The sequence below is a fragment of the Dendrobium catenatum genome, unplaced genomic scaffold (genome assembly GCF_001605985.2).
Source record: "Dendrobium catenatum unplaced genomic scaffold, ASM160598v2 fragScaff_scaffold_1103, whole genome shotgun sequence".
Taxonomy (NCBI): domain Eukaryota; kingdom Viridiplantae; phylum Streptophyta; class Magnoliopsida; order Asparagales; family Orchidaceae; genus Dendrobium; species Dendrobium catenatum.
In genome coordinates, this window is record NW_021319565.1 from 76433 (window position 1) to 95965 (window position 19533).

The window sequence follows — 19533 nt, forward strand, 5'->3', positions numbered from 1 at the left end:
GAACTTAAGACCTCTTGGTTGGTAGCCAAAGCTCCCAACCAACATTCCAAGATGAGCTGTGTAAATACAAAAGGAACTGTAAGAAGATTATGATTAAAGTGCATATTGGTAAGCATTTAAGCTATTGAATCAACAAACGTTAAGAAAAAAAAGTAATTTACCATGAAAATGCAAACATGGTTACCAAAAAAAGGGCTCAAAAGTAAAAGGCAAAAAAAAAAAAAAAACCCATCTAGTGAAAAATGTACTTACCTTTTCCGAATATTATCACTAGGAGAGAGATAATCTTGTCTCATGCAAACATTAATAATCTCATCAACCTCCTGCCTTGATAATTCATTGATGTTCTGAATCTGAAGGGAGGCAGACAAACGAATGATCAACACTTGCAATAACATCATCATATAGTATCATTCTTTTACAGGGGATTTTATTTTCTGTGAAGCTGTATGAATTCCATCAATCATAACAAATAAAGGTAATGCTTAGATATCCAAAATACACATGCATCAATATGAACTCATGGGGTTTGCACCGTTTAAACTTTCAACAACCCTAGCTAAAGAAAAATTGAACAAATTAAAATACGATTAATTCCAATGGTCCAAAATACCTTATTGAGCAGTAAAAACTTTTCTTCAGCAGCCCTCACCAAGGCTATCGTCAAAGAATCAAGAAGATGCGCTAAGGCAAGTAATGTAGGTTGCTGCTGGTTTACCGATTCAGCAAGACCACCAGGGCTATCTGAGACCTGTCAAACATCACAGTTGTGGAGCAAAATAAAAGGTTAAGCAAAATAATGATAAATAATAATAGTAATTATTGCCTACTGGATACGCAAAAATAATCATTATTATTTGAATGATTAAACTTGAGAAAAATGAAGAAGACGTGCAAAACATCTAAAGCTTCAGATGCAACCATATCCCAAGACATGCGAAACATCTAAAGTGGTTTGGCCAACAGTAAACCAACGGGGAAAGTATCACCGGCAAATTAACCAAAAAGCTTTCAAATAGGTTCAGTAGAGTCCCAAAATATATTATTAATTTAATTAATAAATATTAAATTAAAATTGCCATTGAATAAACTATTATAAATAATTTAATACTTAATTAAGTCCTGCTAGCTTAAAACAAATAATTCATTACTTTAGTTATGTAGAACAACAACAACATCAAGCCTAACTTGCTCTGATATTAAATTACTGCAATAAAAAATTTGGGAGAGGGCCCCAAATTTTTTATCACAAAAACACAAACAACTTCCTATATAAAAGAAAACACAAAATGCACAAAAAGAAGAGATAACTTAGAAATTTTAGAACAAACTCTTACATTTCATATAAATGAACACTTTTATAAATAAAGACTTACAACTCTTAAAATTAAACGACTTACAAACAAAGACTCTAACAAGACACCCTAAACTCAACTAATAAATGAGCTAACCTTTAGTTCAATAAATGAACTAAAAACCAGCTCATAAATGAGCTAAATTCCAGCTCAAATTTTATTGAGCTTGTAAGCTCAAGGGAAGTCAAAACCAACTTATTTTGGGTTTGAGTTGACCCCCCCTTTGCCTATATCAATAACCATCCCTAATTTGCGTATGTTAATGCAATGAGCATTACTCACCTCCATACGACCATAAGGATTCTATGATATCAAATTTTGCACGGGCATATGAAATTTTTTTAAAGATAAACGAGAACAAAAGAGACCCAACATATATGATAAATAAAAGACGTGCTTGTGAAGGTGCATAAACAAACAAGGAAGTTGATGACCTTTTCGAATAGGTTTTTGGTTCTAGTGTAAAGAATAAACAACAAATTGAAAGCATAAAATATACTTTAATATTTAAAGAAACAAAACTATAACCCACCTGCAACCTGATGAGCTTCTTAGTTATCAGAAAATAAAGATACGAGAGAAGGCTAAAGCATAGTCTGAACATGATCAGCTCTGAGTTCCTTCTGTTCTGCATATCATAAACAAGTTTCATAATCAGGAAAACTACCAGTAATAAAAGCATGCTACCAGCATATATTTTCGCATATATGTTACCACAACCGAATCTGATAATCGACCAAAATCAGTAGAGCCAATATCAAGTTGAAAAACAGAAATCATCATGCTGAAAAGCCCTTGGAGGAAACCATGTTCATCATTCTCTTCATAAGGCCAAATCTTCATGATAACAAAAGTTGCACAAAGTAACAGTAATGTTAGTTGCTAAACAATGTGAACATATATTGTGAAATATAGATTGAAAGAAACCACAGGAAAATGTGTTGCATACCCTGCTAAGTATTGAGACAACAAGATTAATCCGTTCCAAAGTGCCTTCATCAGCTACAGAGATGTCTTCTCTTAGAATATGATCAAAAACTAACTGTTGGGACTTGACAAAATCCAAAACCTCCCGTACGATTTTATTCTTAACCTATGAGCAACAAATGAAAAGAAGTTTAAATAAAATACAAATTTTAACATCATCAAAAGTTCTCATTTTGAAGTGCAGGCATGAGCCGCAAAAATGATTTTGGAAAAGCAGAAGTTGGTTGCTTCCATGTCCTCCTCACATAAATCACACAAAGCATAAAGTAAAGGGGAATAAAAATTTAGTCAGGATCAATAATCAGAATAAATAAATAAAAAGTTATTAAAAAATTTGAAAAAAAGTGCTGTCGGGCGGCTAAACAAAATCAGAAAAAAAAAAAAACAGATCGAAGATAATTTTTTTCTATGTTGTTGAAGAAAAGAGCTGGGATCGCTTATTTAGCTGATTTTCATTTCAAAAAATCCTTACCGAGTAAGAATTACCATTATCTATATACTGCGGTTTAATACACCTAATACGACTTCCAAGAGTAAAGCATCATGGTAGGCAATTTAGCACCGCACTACTAAAATGAGAATTTGCAAAAAAGCAACCCAATAAAAAAATACATACAAATAAACTGCTCTATTCCATTATTCAAATGTGCATTCATTCTCGACGTGCATGCCTAAGAACATAAAAACATAGTGTACATGCAAAAGTCAGTAAATGATCTTTACATGAAGATGATCAAAGAAAAAAATTAGGAATGTTTGAAACCTAAATTCCAGTGCCACGGCATATATGGTTGCACTTAAACATATGTAATTGAGTCAAGCTCGAGGTAGGGAGATCAGGCTCCACCAATTTTGAGAGGCTGAGGTTGAAATCAAATCAAGCCTGACCTTGAGGTTCAAGCTAGACTTTCCTCACTAACTCAATGAACTTGAGAAGTTTGAAAGTGCAGAATAGGAAGACATGAGGTGATGTTCATGATGAAATAATCTAGTCAAGGAGAATGACATAGCTGAGATATGTTTTGCCCTTTATACAGAGTTCTCCTAGAAGAGAAGGGTGTTTTGTAGGCAAGAACCTTTTCCCAACGAAGAAGAAATTGGATCTCTACTCCAAAATAGATGGACACAGACCACGCTGCAAATTAGATGGAGCCAAGGAGGAGAAAAAGGTGGATCTCCACTCCATGATGCAATTGAGATCCAACAAAATAAAGATGACAAGGTGGTTAAATCATGATCCAAATTGAGGGAAAAAAGAGAGGTAGTGCAGGCCACTCCTTTTGGTGTGAAAGATTTGCTGGTAAAATGATTGTGTAGTAAATGGGAAGCTCAGAGAAAAGAAAAAATATAACTCAGTTAAAGATAATCAAGGAAAACCATTTTTTAGGAATAAAATGAGAAGATGTGGACAGAGTGATTACACTCAGTTCTTCATGCTACAAACTTGTTCAAGCAAGGTGAACACTTCTTGATGTTCTACACGTTCCCAAGGAGTTCCGAAACATTGGAGGGGCTGTTACTGGGTGAAAGCTTGGATTCGCCCTGCATGGGGATCTCAAATGGCACAAGGAGAAAGAGATGGACAGAGTTGAGGAAATCCACTTGATTTTCATTCATCTAATTATGTGTACAAGGGAAGATATCAAAGAAAATAGCAGGAAAAAATTCCAACAAATCTAAATAAAACAAAGTTAAAGATATTGTAATACCCAATTTTCAAAAGATAAAAATATAAAATTTTCTCAATTAAATTATATCCGAAATAGTAACTTTCACGAAAATCATAAAAAAATCATTCCGTAGTATTCAACTCGTTAATTGAAGCAAATTAATATATAGAACTATATACTAATTTGTAAAGGTGTGGAAGTTAATGAATTAGTTTTCATTTACATTTTTTTCTTTAAGTTTTAAATTCTTTTTAGTGTTTATTAATAAAAGTTACTGTACAAGTGTATATGACAGAGTTAAAAATTTGGAAAATCCACTTAGAACGTCATGCAGTGGTGTAGGCTGTAGGTATTATAGGTATTATGCATATGAATTAAATACTAGCCTATTCTTCTTGAGCCGAAACTACATTTTAGTTGCTGGCTCTCAGTTTGGACTAGCCTGCAGTTGTTGTTGTCTACTAGTCTGACTCTAGATTTTAGCTTTGAGTCGTTTACTAGTCTGCTTATTCACTAGTTTGACAATTACTATCCTACAATCGTTGTTGTTTTGACACTTATTAGCCATCAGTTATTTTTTTATTCTAACTTTCAGTAGTGTACTTATTGTTTTGTGTTCGTAGTAGTGCTTGTAGTTTTCTTTTACCCCAATAACTTATCTTTCTATTTTAGCCTTGTTGTTTGTTCAGCACATGCTTTTCTTTACTAGCACTATTTTATTTTACTATATTGTACTAATACTCTACTTGCTTACTAGCAGGTACATAGCACCTGCAACAGCTGCAGGAGCTAGGAGCTTTGAGAGTTTGAGTCTGTGAGTTGTTGTTGGAGATTTAGTAGCTTATACTTAGGTTGAATAGTATGAACATTGTTTTGTTATTACTTAACGCATTTTATTTCAATTTGAATTAATGACATTACTTAGTTAATTAAGAATTTTAATTAAAGTTTAAATTTAATTGCTCAGCTCATTAACATATTTTAAATGTATTTTAAAATTATTTAATTATTCAAAATTAAATTGGTTGCACAATTTAAAAGATTTAAATTCAATTAATTTGAAGTTTTAATTATTAAAGTTTTGATTTTAATAAACTTTAACTTAATCTTTTAATAATTAGTTATGTAATTATGTTAGTTTTAAATCAGTTATTAAAAGATCTTATTTTAATTAATTTAGTTTAGTTAAATGAAAGCCCATTAATTAATTGTTTAATTTAATTAAAGTTTTAATTTCAATTATATTTTTAAATTAATCAATTATTTAGTTAATTGGAGATTTTAATTAAATTAATTAAGTTAATTAGATCTTTCAATTAATTATATTTAAATTTAATGAATTCATTAAATTGGTTGTTTAATTAATTAAGCATTTTGATTATTAAAATCATCCAATTAATCTCCAAAAGATACTTGACAATCTATTGTCATAGTTTCGCCGATCTCATGAGGCGATTTCGACAACCTCTTAGCATCCCCTCCCTGCGGGGAGAGGTTAGGGAGGGCACTTGCCCTTTCAGGTTAGCTCAGCCGGATCAAATCGACGGCGAGGTCTTTGGGGGAGCGAATCAACCCCGGAATTGATCTTCAACTCTTATGTTTGTAATTTGGCATTTTCCCCTAATTTTATTAGCCTTCCGACGCTCCCTTCCCACGAGAAGAGATTGGGAGAGGGCACTTGCACTTTTGGTCAACTTGGCTGGATCAGATAAACAGTCAAGGGCTTCGGAGGAATGAATCGACCCCGAAATTGGTATTCAATTCCTCTAATAAGCGGTTGCAGTACCTGTTTAAAATTTGACATATCTCTAGTATTTTGGCAGCCTAACTACGCCGCCTCCCTGCGAGGGGAGGTTGGGGAGGGCAATTGCCTTTTTAATCCGCTCGGCCAAATCAAATCGACGGCCAAGGGGTTTGGGGGACATATCAACCCTGGAATCATCTTCGACTCCTTCAATTTGTCAATCATGAACTCCGATTTGTTGACCGCGATGCTTCCTCTCTTTTCTTTTCTTATTATTTATAACAATAATAATAATAATAATAATAATAATATGAAATCTTTCTCTCTCACTCACTCACTCACTCCTTCAATTTGTTGATTGGGTTTCGTTTACCTATGCGTGGTTCTGTTCACATAAGGAAGTGGGGCTTGGATGTGGGTTCCGCTTAAGCAAGGCGAAGTCGACAGAGGGTGGGTTCGCTCACGCGTGGAGGTCGGACGCAGAGAGCAGGGCCATGTGACTTGGTTGCGATTGGCATAGATGGGAGTTGCTAGAGGCGGCTTCGATTGCGAGTGTGTGCGGCTTTCTCGTGTGGAACAGAGCAGGTGCGACGGGTTGGGGCCGATGCTCGGTTTCATGCGGGTGATGTCAAAGAAGAATGAGAGAGAGAGAGAGAGAGAGATCAACTTCCTTCTGCGGTTCCTAAGAGACGAGCAAAAGAGTTGGGTGAGAGCTCCTTCGGCATGCCTGAGTTCGAACGCCTAGAGTTTCTGTTTGCATGTCCGTTTCAAGCTCAAAATAAAGTATATTATAATTACATACATATTTAACTAATTGAAAACATTCCAAAAAGAAAATCAATGAGCAATGAATTATCAACTATTTTTTTCTTCATATACATGCATTGAGCTTGCCTTTTTTATTAATATATGAACTATTTATTTACTAATTAAAGAATTGATTAGAAATTCCTAAGCCTAAAAGAGTGTCATGTTAGTAGATGAGTGGCAATGTCATGTCATAACATCTACGTAGGTGGGGTAACCGAGATCCCAATGGAGGCATTATGACCTCAATGTAATTAAAGAACGATAATGATAGATTTTAGCTGGGCTCCAATGACACATTCAGTGCTTCTGATGTAGGCCACGTGGTTGGGGGGGGGGGGGGGGGGGGGGGGCGGTGGTTCAAAATATTTTGGATTGTAAAATTGGTGAGCTACTAGTTCTCTACTTAAATCTAGCTTATTAATGCTAATTTATTAGGTTCTTCCCCCTTCTCCTTTGCCCTTTGGTTTCCTATTATTTGTGCTTTTCCCAAAGCTGGATTCATTTCCCCTTGCTGTGCCGTTTGATCTCTGTTTCCTGGCTGCCCGTTGGAATTCCCTGTTTGCCGGTTTTATTCCATGCAGCCCGTTGGGTCTTCTTTGTTTGCCGGTTCTGTTTTGGCTGCTGTCCCGTGAATACAACCTGTTTCTGAGAGGATTTTTAGGATGAATTTGGCTGATTTTTGGGATGTCTTTTCAACTATTGTTTGGAATGTCCTTTGGCCTCTCATTTACTGATTTATGTGCAGTTTTTTAGGGCTGTTTTAGTGTGTTTTCTTTGCAGTTTTGGGGGGCTGCTGTGGTGTCTTTTGGCCTTCTATTTCCCCTTATTTATTAGGTTTTAAATAAGATTTTAGGGGCTGTTTGGCTGCCCTCTTTCTCCTATAAATACAAGGTGTTTTGTATGAATTAAAAAAAGTTATGATGGTATTTTTGGAACTAGAAACCTGAGGGTTTTCCATCCTTCTTTGGAAAAGCTTGCGAGCTTGTTCCGTTCTTCTCTTCTCCTCTAGGAAAGCTTTCTTTGTCTATTCTTCTAACCTCGTTCTTCTCTCCGTAAGTGACCACCCCACCTGTATCCTTCTTCTCAACGATTGGCAAGCAACTTTAGGTGTTTAAGGTGTCTTTATTTTGTCGTTTGTAAGCGTCAAAGGTTTGTAAGTCTTTTAAATTATAAAAGTGAAGTCGTTTTTGTTTTGAATGTTGTATTTAGTCTAGCTGATGCAATCAAAAATTTGGGAGAGGGACCCAAATTTTTTATCACAAAAAACAAACTCTTTCTAGAGAATAAAAAATTACAATAACTCACAAAAATTAGACTAATTAGACAAAACAAACTTTTTATATCATATAAAGACTTACAAACTTTTGACTCTTACAAACGACTCTTACAAGACACCTAAATTTGCTTTGCCTTGAGAAGAAAGATACAGATGGAGTGGTACTTGCGGAGAGACGAAAGAGATTAGAAGCCCGAGAGGAAAGAGGAGAAGCTCGCAAGCTTTCCTAGACAAGGAGAGGAAGAAGTGGCATAGCTCGCAAGCTATCCAAGAAAACCTTCGGGTTTCTTTCCAAAAATCATTCATATAACATATATCCCATTCTATGTCAAAGCATTTCATATTTATAAGCAAAGAAGAAAGCCCAACAGCCAATGCACCCATAATTCCCCCAATAAGCTTTAGGGATAGGAAAAGCCAAAAGACACACATCAGTTCCAAAGCAGCAGCCAGCATCCTTCCAGAAAACAGAGAAGAAACAGAACACGGGACCAACAGCTAGCCACGGAACAGCCAGAATTCACGGGAAAAGCACCGAAACATTAAAGGAACAGCAGGCCCAAGGAATCCAGAAAACGAACAGGCACCCCAAGCAGCCACGGCTGCATAAATTCCAGCCAATTCCTCTCCCAATGCCACAAGACACAGCTCTCCAAACAGCCATAAAAGGAAGAGAAAAAAGAATAGGAAAAGGCAAGTTCCACTCACCAAAATCTGCCATAAAGTAGTACTAAAACTTCAGCTTATAATGAGCTCAACTTCTACTAGATATTAATGAGCTTGTACCAACAAAAAATTCAACAACTAAAGCTCAAAACCGAAATCAGCCAAGACTTCATAGAACTAGAAAACAACCCAAAAGAGGGGGGGAAGGTGAAAAGACACAAGGCAAGAAATTAAGAAAAACTCAACTTGTGTTGACCCCCCCTTTGCCTACATCACTAGCTTTTGGGAGGCTTGTGTATCTTCTATTATCTTGGAAAGTTAAGTCATTTGCTCGCAAAAATTTGGGGCTTTTCTCAAATTTTTGCTTGCATCAGCTTCAAATGAGATGAGAGATGAAAAAGAACATAAGTACTAAATAAATTCAAAGTGTGATGTTTAAATCACTAAATGATATGATATTAGTCTATCTATAACACTGCAACAAACATTTTGTTATTATTAGTTGATATGAGCATGTACATATGCTAGTTTGTTTTATAAACAACTTGTGAATTTAATTCAATCATACATACATTCATATTATTCGCTATATTATTTCCTTTGAATTATGTATTAGAATTGCATTTTTTTTAGCCTAGTAACACACCAGAATTTTATTCTGGTTGTTACAAGAAAGGGCAATGATAAGATGGAACCCGAGTAAATTCAGGTCAATTTAAAACTTAGATTTTGTTGTATAGCTGTGTACAATGAGTCTTGAGCAGAGGTACGTGGGTTGGTTATTATAATAATGTTTTGGGTTGTTGCTCTATAATTATATACATATGATATAAATGAAATATTTTGAATACTTTTGTATTATGAATTAATATGGTGAAATATGACATGAATATATTTGGAATAATAAGTTAGAAATGTTGAGGAATCCTATATATTTCTCTATTGCACCCTACATCGATTGGTAGGAGGTCGGCGTGGGGTGTGACAAATATAATCAAACCCTCCTTTATCTTTGCTAACTAATAGTTCTATAAGGAATTTGAATGCAGATTACGAAGCTATATATGGAGAACCTTTCCTTGCTTGAAAAGGTAACAAATCAGTCCAAGGCAGTCCAAAACCATCTCATAGTAACAGCATCCTTTTTAGCAACTAAGATTAAGGGCCCCTCATAAGTTCTTGAGGTTCGTGAAAGCCTCCTAGAAGATTGGATAGTGGATCAAGAATTAAAGAAGTGAAATCTGCGAGGAATAGATGGTTCTTTCAAGGATTTGATTCTATTTACATTAAAAAATCAGAATATACAGTATTTGCAAATAAATTACTCTGATTGCATAAATCAAGTTGGCACATCCAACCAAGAAGTGGAGTAAATGAAGGATCAACTTAACCAAAAGGTGTCTATACCTTCAACTTACTTAGCAACAAGCATGACCTATCAGCTTAATTTGTCAAGCTCATGAGTCATTTATCAAGTCGATAAAAAAATGGCTTGTAAGCCACTAAAACTAACTTACAAAGTTAAATCTACTCCAAATAAATCCAACACTATAACTTTTGTTAAAAGATATTATATTACAACAAATTATGCTAGGGTTCATATTGCTGGGTAATATAATCTAGCAAATTATACATACAACAACAAAAACAAGTCTTTATCATACTACGCAAGGTCAATAACATTAATTCTTTTTCTACATTGTATCATGTTAAGAGTTAAATTCTCATTTAAATTTAATAAATAAAGGTCAATCATAATACTTACTAATCAAGTCTTTTTAGGTCTACCTCTACCTTTCTTAAAAAAATGTCCAATCTAATACATCTACTCTACTAATCGGGTCATTGGAAGGCTGACATTTTATATGACCAAACCATCTAAGGCGACTCTCTCTAATATTATTTACCACCGAAGCAAATCAAACCTTTGCAAGTATATACGCATTTTGCTTTTTGTCTCTAAGAGTAAAACCACTCATCCACATGAACATCCACATCTCTGCAACACTTAACTTAATTTTATGCTTCTCTTTCAATGAAAAACATTATGTGCCATAAAGCATTGCAGGTCTCATCACTATCTTATAGAAATTTTCCTTGAGTTTGAGTGGTACTTTTCTATCACACAACAAGCCTAATGCATTCCTCCACTTCAACTATCCAACTTGAGTTCTACTAATAATATCCTCATCTATTTCACCGTCGAATGCATTCCTCCACTTAAACTATCCAACTTGAGTTTTAATAATAATATTTTCATCTTTTTCACCATCACTTTGAACAATAAACCTGAGATATCTAAAACGTGTACTTTTTTTAATGACTTGATCGCCCATAGTCACAATCCTCCCACTAGATCTATTACTATAAAAATTACATTCCATGCATTCAGTTTTAATACCTTTAGACTCTAAGGTTAACCTCCATAATTCAAAATTTACATCAACTCATTCTCTAGTCTTATCAGCAAGAAAAACATCATTAGCAAAAAGCATACACCGGGGTACACCCTCTTGCAAATGTCTATTAAGAACATTCATAACTAAAGTAAAAAAGAAATGAGCTTAAAGTTGATTCTTAATGTAATCCAACAAAAATAGAAAAATAATTAGTCAAACCACCTTGTGTTTGAACACAAATAACAACACTGACATACATATCCTTAATGCCTTGAATATAAGCATTATTAACTCTTTTCTTTTCTAGAACTTTTCATAGCACTTATGTTGGAACGTTATCTAAATCAATAATATTATATGAAGACCCTCCTTATTCCCTCTGTACTTCTCCATTAAATTTCTCAATAAATGTATAGCTTCCATAGTAGACCTACTCGGTGTGAATCCAAATTGATTTTGAGAAACATAAGAATCATGTCATAACCTATGCTTAGCAACTCGCTCCAATAGTTTTAATGTATGACACACTAACTTAATTCCTCAATCATGCACACAATCGTGCGCGTCACTTTTATTCTTAAAAATAGAAACCAACACACTCATTCACTCATCTGACATCTTTAAGTCTTCAAAACAATATTTAAAAGTTTTGTAAGTCAAGAAATTACTTCATATCCTAAATATTTCTACACTTTTATTGGAATATCATCTGGTCTATCAATATTTTCACACTTCATTTTCTTTAAGGCCTCTCTAACTTCAGTTTTATTAATATGATGATAAAAACAAAAACACACTATTTTTATGTTGTGTGCTATGGTCACTAAAGCCAATCTTATTATCACAATCTTCATTGAAAAGCTTATCGAAATATTTCATGCACCTACGTTGAATATCCTCTTCTAATAAAAGCACTTTTTTATCGTCATTTTTAATGCACTTCTCTTGAACTAAATCCTCACTTATCTTAATTATCTCTTTGCTTGGCTAACAAACATACATCTTTTGCCCTTCTAAGTATCTAATTCATTATATAAATCATTCAAAACGAGAAGCGATGCAAATAATCTAGCTAATTATACATAATCTACAAAAAAACTCAATTGATTTATTCAATTCAAAAAGCCATAATAATAACAAAATTAACTAGTACTAATAATTATAGAGGAATCAAACAGTTGAAGCGTAGAATGATTAAAAAAACCTCAAGAAATTCTGAGGAATCCACAAGTGATGTCAAACTAGAAACCAATCTCAGTATTAGCGTCACAAGCAGATGCTGCTTATCACCCTCTCCGGTGAGACCTTTTCTTAATATGGTACCATTCTTCTTTGCAAGTCCCTGTAAATACAAATACAAATTTGGGTAGCTTGAAAGAAACATAATGACAAACTTAGATTATACCAAACTTAAAAATAACCTTATTTTGCAAATTCATGGCCCTGCATGAACCAAGATGCTCCAAAGCACCGGTGGATAACAGAATTTTAGCACCATGCCTATTGTACTTGTGGCTGATCCTCAACAGAAAAGCTATTTGTGCCTCAAGGGTGCAAAAACGTTGCAAAGATTCAAAGGAACGTCGACTATCCTATAAAAGATACACAAGATAGTCAAAATTCAGTAAAAAAAATCCCCATGATGCCATGAATGCCACCAGCTGTATGCCTGTATCCAATTGATATCGTAAGACAAGGAGAACGGAGATCATTTCACTTGATAAATGACTTAAAATATAAATCATTTTATTTCACGACTGGAATTAGCCTTCTCCAAAGGCTTTGAGTTATAAACAAACTCTAAAGCAAGTAGTTTACAATATCAACTTCAGTTTCAGTCTAGACTCTATAATGAAAGCTCCAGTTTCAAATAGTTTTGGTATTCAACTGCAGTTTAAGTTTGGGCTATTTTTATTGTTTCAAATAGTTTCGGCGTTTACAAAATTATATTCGAATATTTCCTTCATGAATCTTAGTTTCTAAGATGTGAAAAAACTTTTCAGGATTAGGTAAAGCTGGTAACACGTCAATCTTTACTACATTTTATGTCTAAGCCCAATCATACGCTCAAGGATCCACATCCTGACAGTTGTCTTCCTAGTTAAGGATGTAGCTTAGGTGATGCAGACATCCAACCGTCCATGTCTATCCGAGGAGGAGCTAAATATCGACGGTCGTGATCGTCCTATGTTATCTTAAATTTTTATTTGTAATTTTTATTTAATTATGCATTTTCCATTTTTACCCTTACTTAAGGGTCTAATATTATGTAAGCCCTAGGGGCATGATCGTCTTATTTTAGTTTCTTTTATTTCTGAGGCCTATATATAGAGGCCTTTGCTAGTGTAATGGTATGATGAAATTATAATAAAAAAAATTGTGTTACTGCACTTGAGTTCTTTTGGGAGGATATAGTGAGATTCCTATGGAAGGGAATCAGATCTTCCACCAGCCACAGGATGGGTCCGAGCTCGTGGCTTAAAGTCCTTTGGTGAAGGGCAACACATCAACCGTCAGTCCTCGGAAGAGTCCAAGGCTTGCGATCCTATTTTTTTTTCTTTGTTTTGTTTTTCCTTATTTTCCTAAACCACCACCTCCTCAAGCCCTCCACCAAGGCGCCGATCTTCTCACCCCATCACCTCCACACCATCGGCCTGCACCAGCTCCTCCCTTCCTCCTCCCTCCTCTTGGCCGAAATCCACCAAGGCTCCACCCACCCACCGACCTCCTCCTTCCCTAATCCCACTTCCCTCCAAAAATCCCTCTTTTCTTATTTAAGTTGACATTAATTTGGAAAGATTTTAAATTCAAATTAATCTAATTTGAATTGCAAATACATCCTCATTAATCACATTAATTTTGAAAACTTCTTTCATTCAATTAATTAATCAATTTTGAAATTGATTGGTTAATTAATCCCTAGCCCAAATACATTGAACTTAGAAGCCCCTATTCCCCCCTCTCTCTATTAATCGGCCCCATATCCATGCCGTCTTTAAATTCTCTTCAAAATTTGGCCCCAATCCTCTCTTGCTTGGCCGGCCCCTCTCCTTTGCCTCCAAATTTCGAATTACTCCTTAATGTTTTCCTTATGGGATGCAAATCACAATAGGAAAGCAATAAAATCTGCTTTCTTTAATTTGAAATTTGAAATTTTTTCCATAATCTACCTTATTTTATTTTAGGAAAGTTATTTAAACCAAACCTATTTGAATTTTAAATAGGTTTTGATTTAAATCAATCTTTCCTCATTTAAGATTCTTAATAAGGCAAGCTGTAAATCCCCACCCCAAGCTCTACTTGCACCCAACCATGCCACCGGCCCTACCCGCTCCCATATCCGTTCTACATCATTAGGTATATTTAAAAATTAAAAATTATGAAAATTAGATAATAGGTTATAATTAATCTATATTTATTGCAAATTTTGAAAGAAAGAATGAATTATGCTCCAAATTATGTTCATAAAAAGTAACTTGTATTACTAATTTGTATTATAAACATAATAATATTGCATACTTTAATTTGTTATCATTAGCATTAAGTCAAGAAGCATACTGATATAATTTTGGGTGGGATTATTTAAAGAAAAAACTAAGGAAAATACATTTTCAAAGAAACTATCCTATTATAGTGATTTCTCATATTGTTGAAATAGAATAGTTATCTCAGTAACATTGAAGGTAGTTTCTAGGCTCCGTGGTTTAACATTAGCAATTTTCTGAAAAGGCTCAGCATCAAATATTAGGTATGATAGAGTTCAATCCTCAATTCATATAATTCTAATGGTTCTAGAAGAAGCGAAGTTCTTCTAGCGCTCACAAGAAAGCTACCAAATTTACAGTGAGTTCCATTATTGTTTAATTCTGCGTTCAACTATGCCTTTTCATCTCATGTATAACGTTGAATTTTTCATTGTAGTTCCCAGTGTGCATATGTATTCTCATTTTAGTCCCGTAGGTTCTCTTTATTGTCATATTTCAAGTCCAGAATACAGTTTAAATATGTTCTTCTCAAGTGCATCCCGAGTCCAGAATACATTTTTTATTCTACAAGTTTCTCCTATCTCAGTAAGCAAAACCCGCACAAATTTCACTCATGGATTAAACACATCATAGTCGAAAAAATTGCATTTTATACCTTCGAGCTCAAGTTTGCAATGAAGAGGGAGAAACATCTCTTTTTTTCTCTTTTTCTCTCCTTTGATTAAGAGTAGAATATAAAAGATGTAACCATAAGGATATCATAATTTAAGTGAATATACTACAAAATAATGATAAATATTTTTTAAACAACTAACTTCTAATCGGATGAATTTCTATGATAACAATTAGCAAGGTTGAATTGGCCTAGCTAAGCTTTGCCAAAATCTAACAGCATCCATAAGGCGGTGTATAAGTAAAAGGAAGTGAAACTAACAGGAGTTATAAAAAACATAAGAGAAATGTAAAGATGAGACTGTGCAGTTACAAATAAGAAGCAAATGAATGTATATATGCTGAAGGCCCTCTAAAATTTAATTTAGTTGATTCTCTAGTTTAAGAATTACCTTGTAATTTAATGACAGAACATAACTTCTTACACCATTTAAATGAAGAACTTTTGAGTTAATGCTTAGCATAAACAAAAGATGAACAAAGGATAAATAATTAAATTTGACAATAAAAATCATGAAGGTATGCTCACCTTAAAAACAAAGTTGCTAACGTCCAGTAAAGATGACTTTGGAATTTCTTTGCTCTGAAGAACGTTCAGGAAAAACCTCTCTTGATCAATACTAATAAATACATCTAATACATAAAATGCCATTGCCTTGCACACTTCACTGCCTTCAACCGCATCCTTCGAAACCTTAAATTTTTATTAAAACAGAATTTAAGATTAACAACCGCATCCCAAAATATAAAACTGACAAAAACAAATTATCAATACTTCAGCTATAACATATATATTCAATAGGAATCAACAAAGAAGCTACTTCCAAAAGTCCACAAGAAAGTCACGAGATAAGGAGCAAACAGCCACCATAAATCAAGCAGGTTATACTAGTCCCAAAATTTTGGAGACTCCTATGACTGGAATATCAAGAGGGACGCAAGCAAAAAAGTGATTCCCCATAAAAAGAGGCAAACAATAAAAAGACGCCGCCTCGAGACGGAGGTCGAGCGAATTGAGACTTAAGCCTCGAACGTCTGGGCGAGGCTTACGTCCTTTTCCACGGAGGTGTACGCCTCAAGTCGTGAGGCACCGAGGCGCATCGAGGCAGTGCCTCGATTCATTTTGTCTTTTTTATTCTCCTCGTGTGTGTGCGTTCGCTTATTAGACTTAGGGCTTCTGTTTCGAAGTACTTCCGCCATTCCATTCTCTCTCGCTCTCTCGTGCTTCCACCGACTTCAACAGCCAAGCCAAGTTCAGTCGATCGTTCCTTCGTGTGCACTATTCCCGGTGACTTTGATAGGTAAGTTTGATCGCGTTAGAAGTAAGGTTTCGTTCCTTCCTTGATGTACACTGCTACCGCCAACATCTTTCTTCCCCCATCGTTTTCATCTTCTTCGCATGATTTTCTTCCCATTTAAAAAAATGGATTTTGATTTTATTTAAAATTAACCAATTAGTTGTTTGATCATTTTTAATTTATTAGTTAACTTAATATTATTAATTAATCAATTTTAAATCAAATTGATGAATTGAGCATTTTTAATCTTTTTTCAAAATCCACAAGTCTAATTATTTCTAGGGAATTTCGGCAGCCTCCCAACATCCCCTTCCTGTGAGGGAAGATAGGGGAGGGAACTTGCATATAACATTACATATTCCTCTCCTCACTTATAGTTTTAAACAAAGTAAAAGAACTATCTAGATCATATAGCAGGCAGAACGAGCGACGGTTCATGTGTAAGGCTGAACGAGCGAAAGTGGGACATGGCATGCAGATTACTCACACAGAATCAAAGGGCCGAATGCAAGTCGGATCTACCTGAGGAGGCAGACAGTGAACGAGGACCCGTTCGCGTGCAAGATAGCAAACCAAGGCAGGGCGGTCATTTGCACGGAGTACTCGGGCTTGGGCTCCATCTGCGTAAGTTCGTGTTAAACTCCTCTTCGTTTCTTTTGCCATATTATATGAGTTTGAGCCGACAATTATTTAAAGATCGTGTGATCATGGGAACTAACATGGGTAATGGGCTGGTGGTCGTACGTTTACAGGCCAATAGATAAACTAATGAAAATAAGCATAGGTGGTTTAGGCATGCACAACGAAAAGTATAGCGAGTACCAATAAAAAAGTTGAGCTAAAATGAATGTCAAGAGGTTAAGAAAATAAACGGGTATAATGAAGATGACTTAAATAGAAGTTGTGCAAAAAGATTCTTAAGATTTTAACCAAGGACCTCATATAACACAAAACAAAGATGAATGGTATATGAGGATTCACCAAGATAATCTCAAACAGGATTCACCAAGATAATCTCAAACAGTTAGGATAAAACTAGTGTTGAAGCAACCTAACACCTTGGCTCCTTTTTCAAAACTCATGAAATCAAAATACGCCCATTGTCATAAGATTTTGGAACCCTTACAATTGATACCTTCTATCATCAATGACCCTTACAAACGACTCCTAAATAGTGGAAATAGGGTACTAGAAGATCTAAGGAGCTCTAAATAGGCATAAATTTAACAAAACTACTCTAGGAAGATATGAGTTTATGCAACAAAGAGAAAAACAAACAAATTGGGAGATTGTAGACCAAAAAGAGGGAACCCGCATGTTCCCAATATTAAAGAGGCTTATCAGAAAAGTTTGGAAGGCTATGAGAAAGTCACTTAACAAAAAAGCTAATTTGTGCTAGCTTTAAGTTACAGCTTATAAGGTTGAAATATCATTTCATATTTAATTCATTAATTATGTTCAATCTCTAGAAGGCCAGGTATAAAATTGGGAACTTGAGATAGAACACTAGTTCTAAAAAATTTTTAGAATAAAGAAACATGACTGGCTACCAAATTGAAGCCATCAAAGGTTTCAGTAAAAAAAATTGAGGATCAATTAATTAGAAACACTTTGATATTACAAACTGAATGGCCTCATAAAGTTTATTGAAAGATAATATTAAGTCGATGGGTTATATTGGCTCACATCAGCTAGTTGCCTATATGACAAAATAGGAAACAAATTTCAAAACGGAGTAAAATGGAGCATTCATATTGGTGATTGTCTTTTAAGAAAAGCATGCTAATCTCTAGAATGTTCGAATGAATGATGCAACCAAATTTAATTTGCAATTTAGCTCAAATCAAAATCATAGATGAGCAAGGTCAACACAACCATAACTATGTAAAAGCCAAAATTTTCCAGACACTGTAGCAAGGAAGTTGAATTACATCAAGGATCAGCCTTAAGCCCATATCTTTATGCTTTAGTCATGGATGCTCTCACTAGACATTTGCAAGAGGTTGTATCTTGATGTATGCTTTTCGCTAATGATATTGTTCTTGTTGATAAGACTAGAGAGGGAGTTGAAGGTAAACTTGAATTATGGAGGTCAACCTTAGAGTCTAAAGGCTTTCATTTGAGTAAATCTAAAACTGAATATATGGAATGTAATTTTAATAATAATAGTTCTAGCGGGGGGATTATTACCATGGTTTAAAATTGCACAATATGAGGCTCGCCTCGAGGCCCGCCTTTACGCAATTCTAGTAAAAAGCGCCTCGATGCTTACACTTCGAGTTTTTTTATGAGGCTTGCGCCTAAACTTGGTTGAGGCCCGCCTTGCCTCACTAGCATGAGGCTTACGCCTCACGCTATATATATATTAACACTTATATAAATCTTTAAGTAAATGTCCGACATTGGACTCTATAGGAGAGGAGGAAGGGGAGAGAGCAGTTCACCATAATGATGATTCAAATGAAGAACCCCCTAGTGATGACAGTGCTGATGACTTGTGAGTTCTTATGTGATATGTCATTGCTATTTATTTTTGGAAATTGGAATTATATGTTAATGAAAAGAATACTGGGATTTGGGAAAGATATAATTTTGAGTTGAACTATATTTCATGTTGTCTTATTATTGAGATATTTTGATTTCACTTCATATCTTATGTTTTTTTATGTTTTATATTATTCACTCATTAGTATATAAAAAATTTATCATTTTATGTTAACACAATCTTTTGATTTTGAGCCTTATGCCTCAAAACGCCTTAAGGCTTACGCCTCGCCTCACGAATGAAAAACGCCTCAATACCCGAATACGCAATTTTAAACATTGATTATGACTTTGGGTGATCAAGTCATTATTAAGAGTACATGCTTTAGATATCTTGGGTCTATTATTCAAAGTGATGGTGAAATAGATGGAGATATTATTAGTAGAATTCAAGTTGGATGATTGAAGTGGAGGAATGCATCGGGCTTGTTGTGTGATAGAAAATCCCCCCTCAAACTTAAGGGAAAATTCTATAAGATGGTGGTTAGACCTGTAATGCTTTATGTTGTAGAATGTTGGCTAGCAAAATAGAAGCATAATATTAAATTAAGTGTTGCAAAGATGAGGATGCTCAGGTGGATGAGTGGTTTTGCTCTTAGAGACATGATATGAAATGAGCATATACGT

At 34.8% G+C, this 19533-nt stretch overlaps 1 protein-coding gene across 4 annotated transcripts in view; it reads right to left on the bottom strand.

Moving 5' to 3' along the window:
• LOC110108549 (nuclear pore complex protein NUP205) overlaps positions 1-19533 on the bottom strand; it is a 105071-nt gene that overhangs the window by 1635 nt on the left and 83903 nt on the right. For 3 of the 4 annotated variants that reach the window (XM_028698528.1, XM_020839232.2, XM_028698526.1), the window contains exons 35-42: positions 15594-15758; positions 12329-12499; positions 12112-12249; positions 2305-2448; positions 2070-2192; positions 1888-1983; positions 614-751; positions 253-353 (exon numbers count right to left, since the gene is read on the bottom strand). In XM_028698528.1, the coding sequence (XP_028554361.1) occupies positions 253-353; positions 614-751; positions 1888-1983; positions 2070-2192; positions 2305-2448; positions 12112-12249; positions 12329-12499; positions 15594-15758 (1076 nt within the window). The remainder of the gene's footprint in view (positions 1-252; positions 354-613; positions 752-1887; positions 1984-2069; positions 2193-2304; positions 2449-12111; positions 12250-12328; positions 12500-15593; positions 15759-19533) is intronic. The other variant, XM_028698527.1, reaches the window with a different exon arrangement.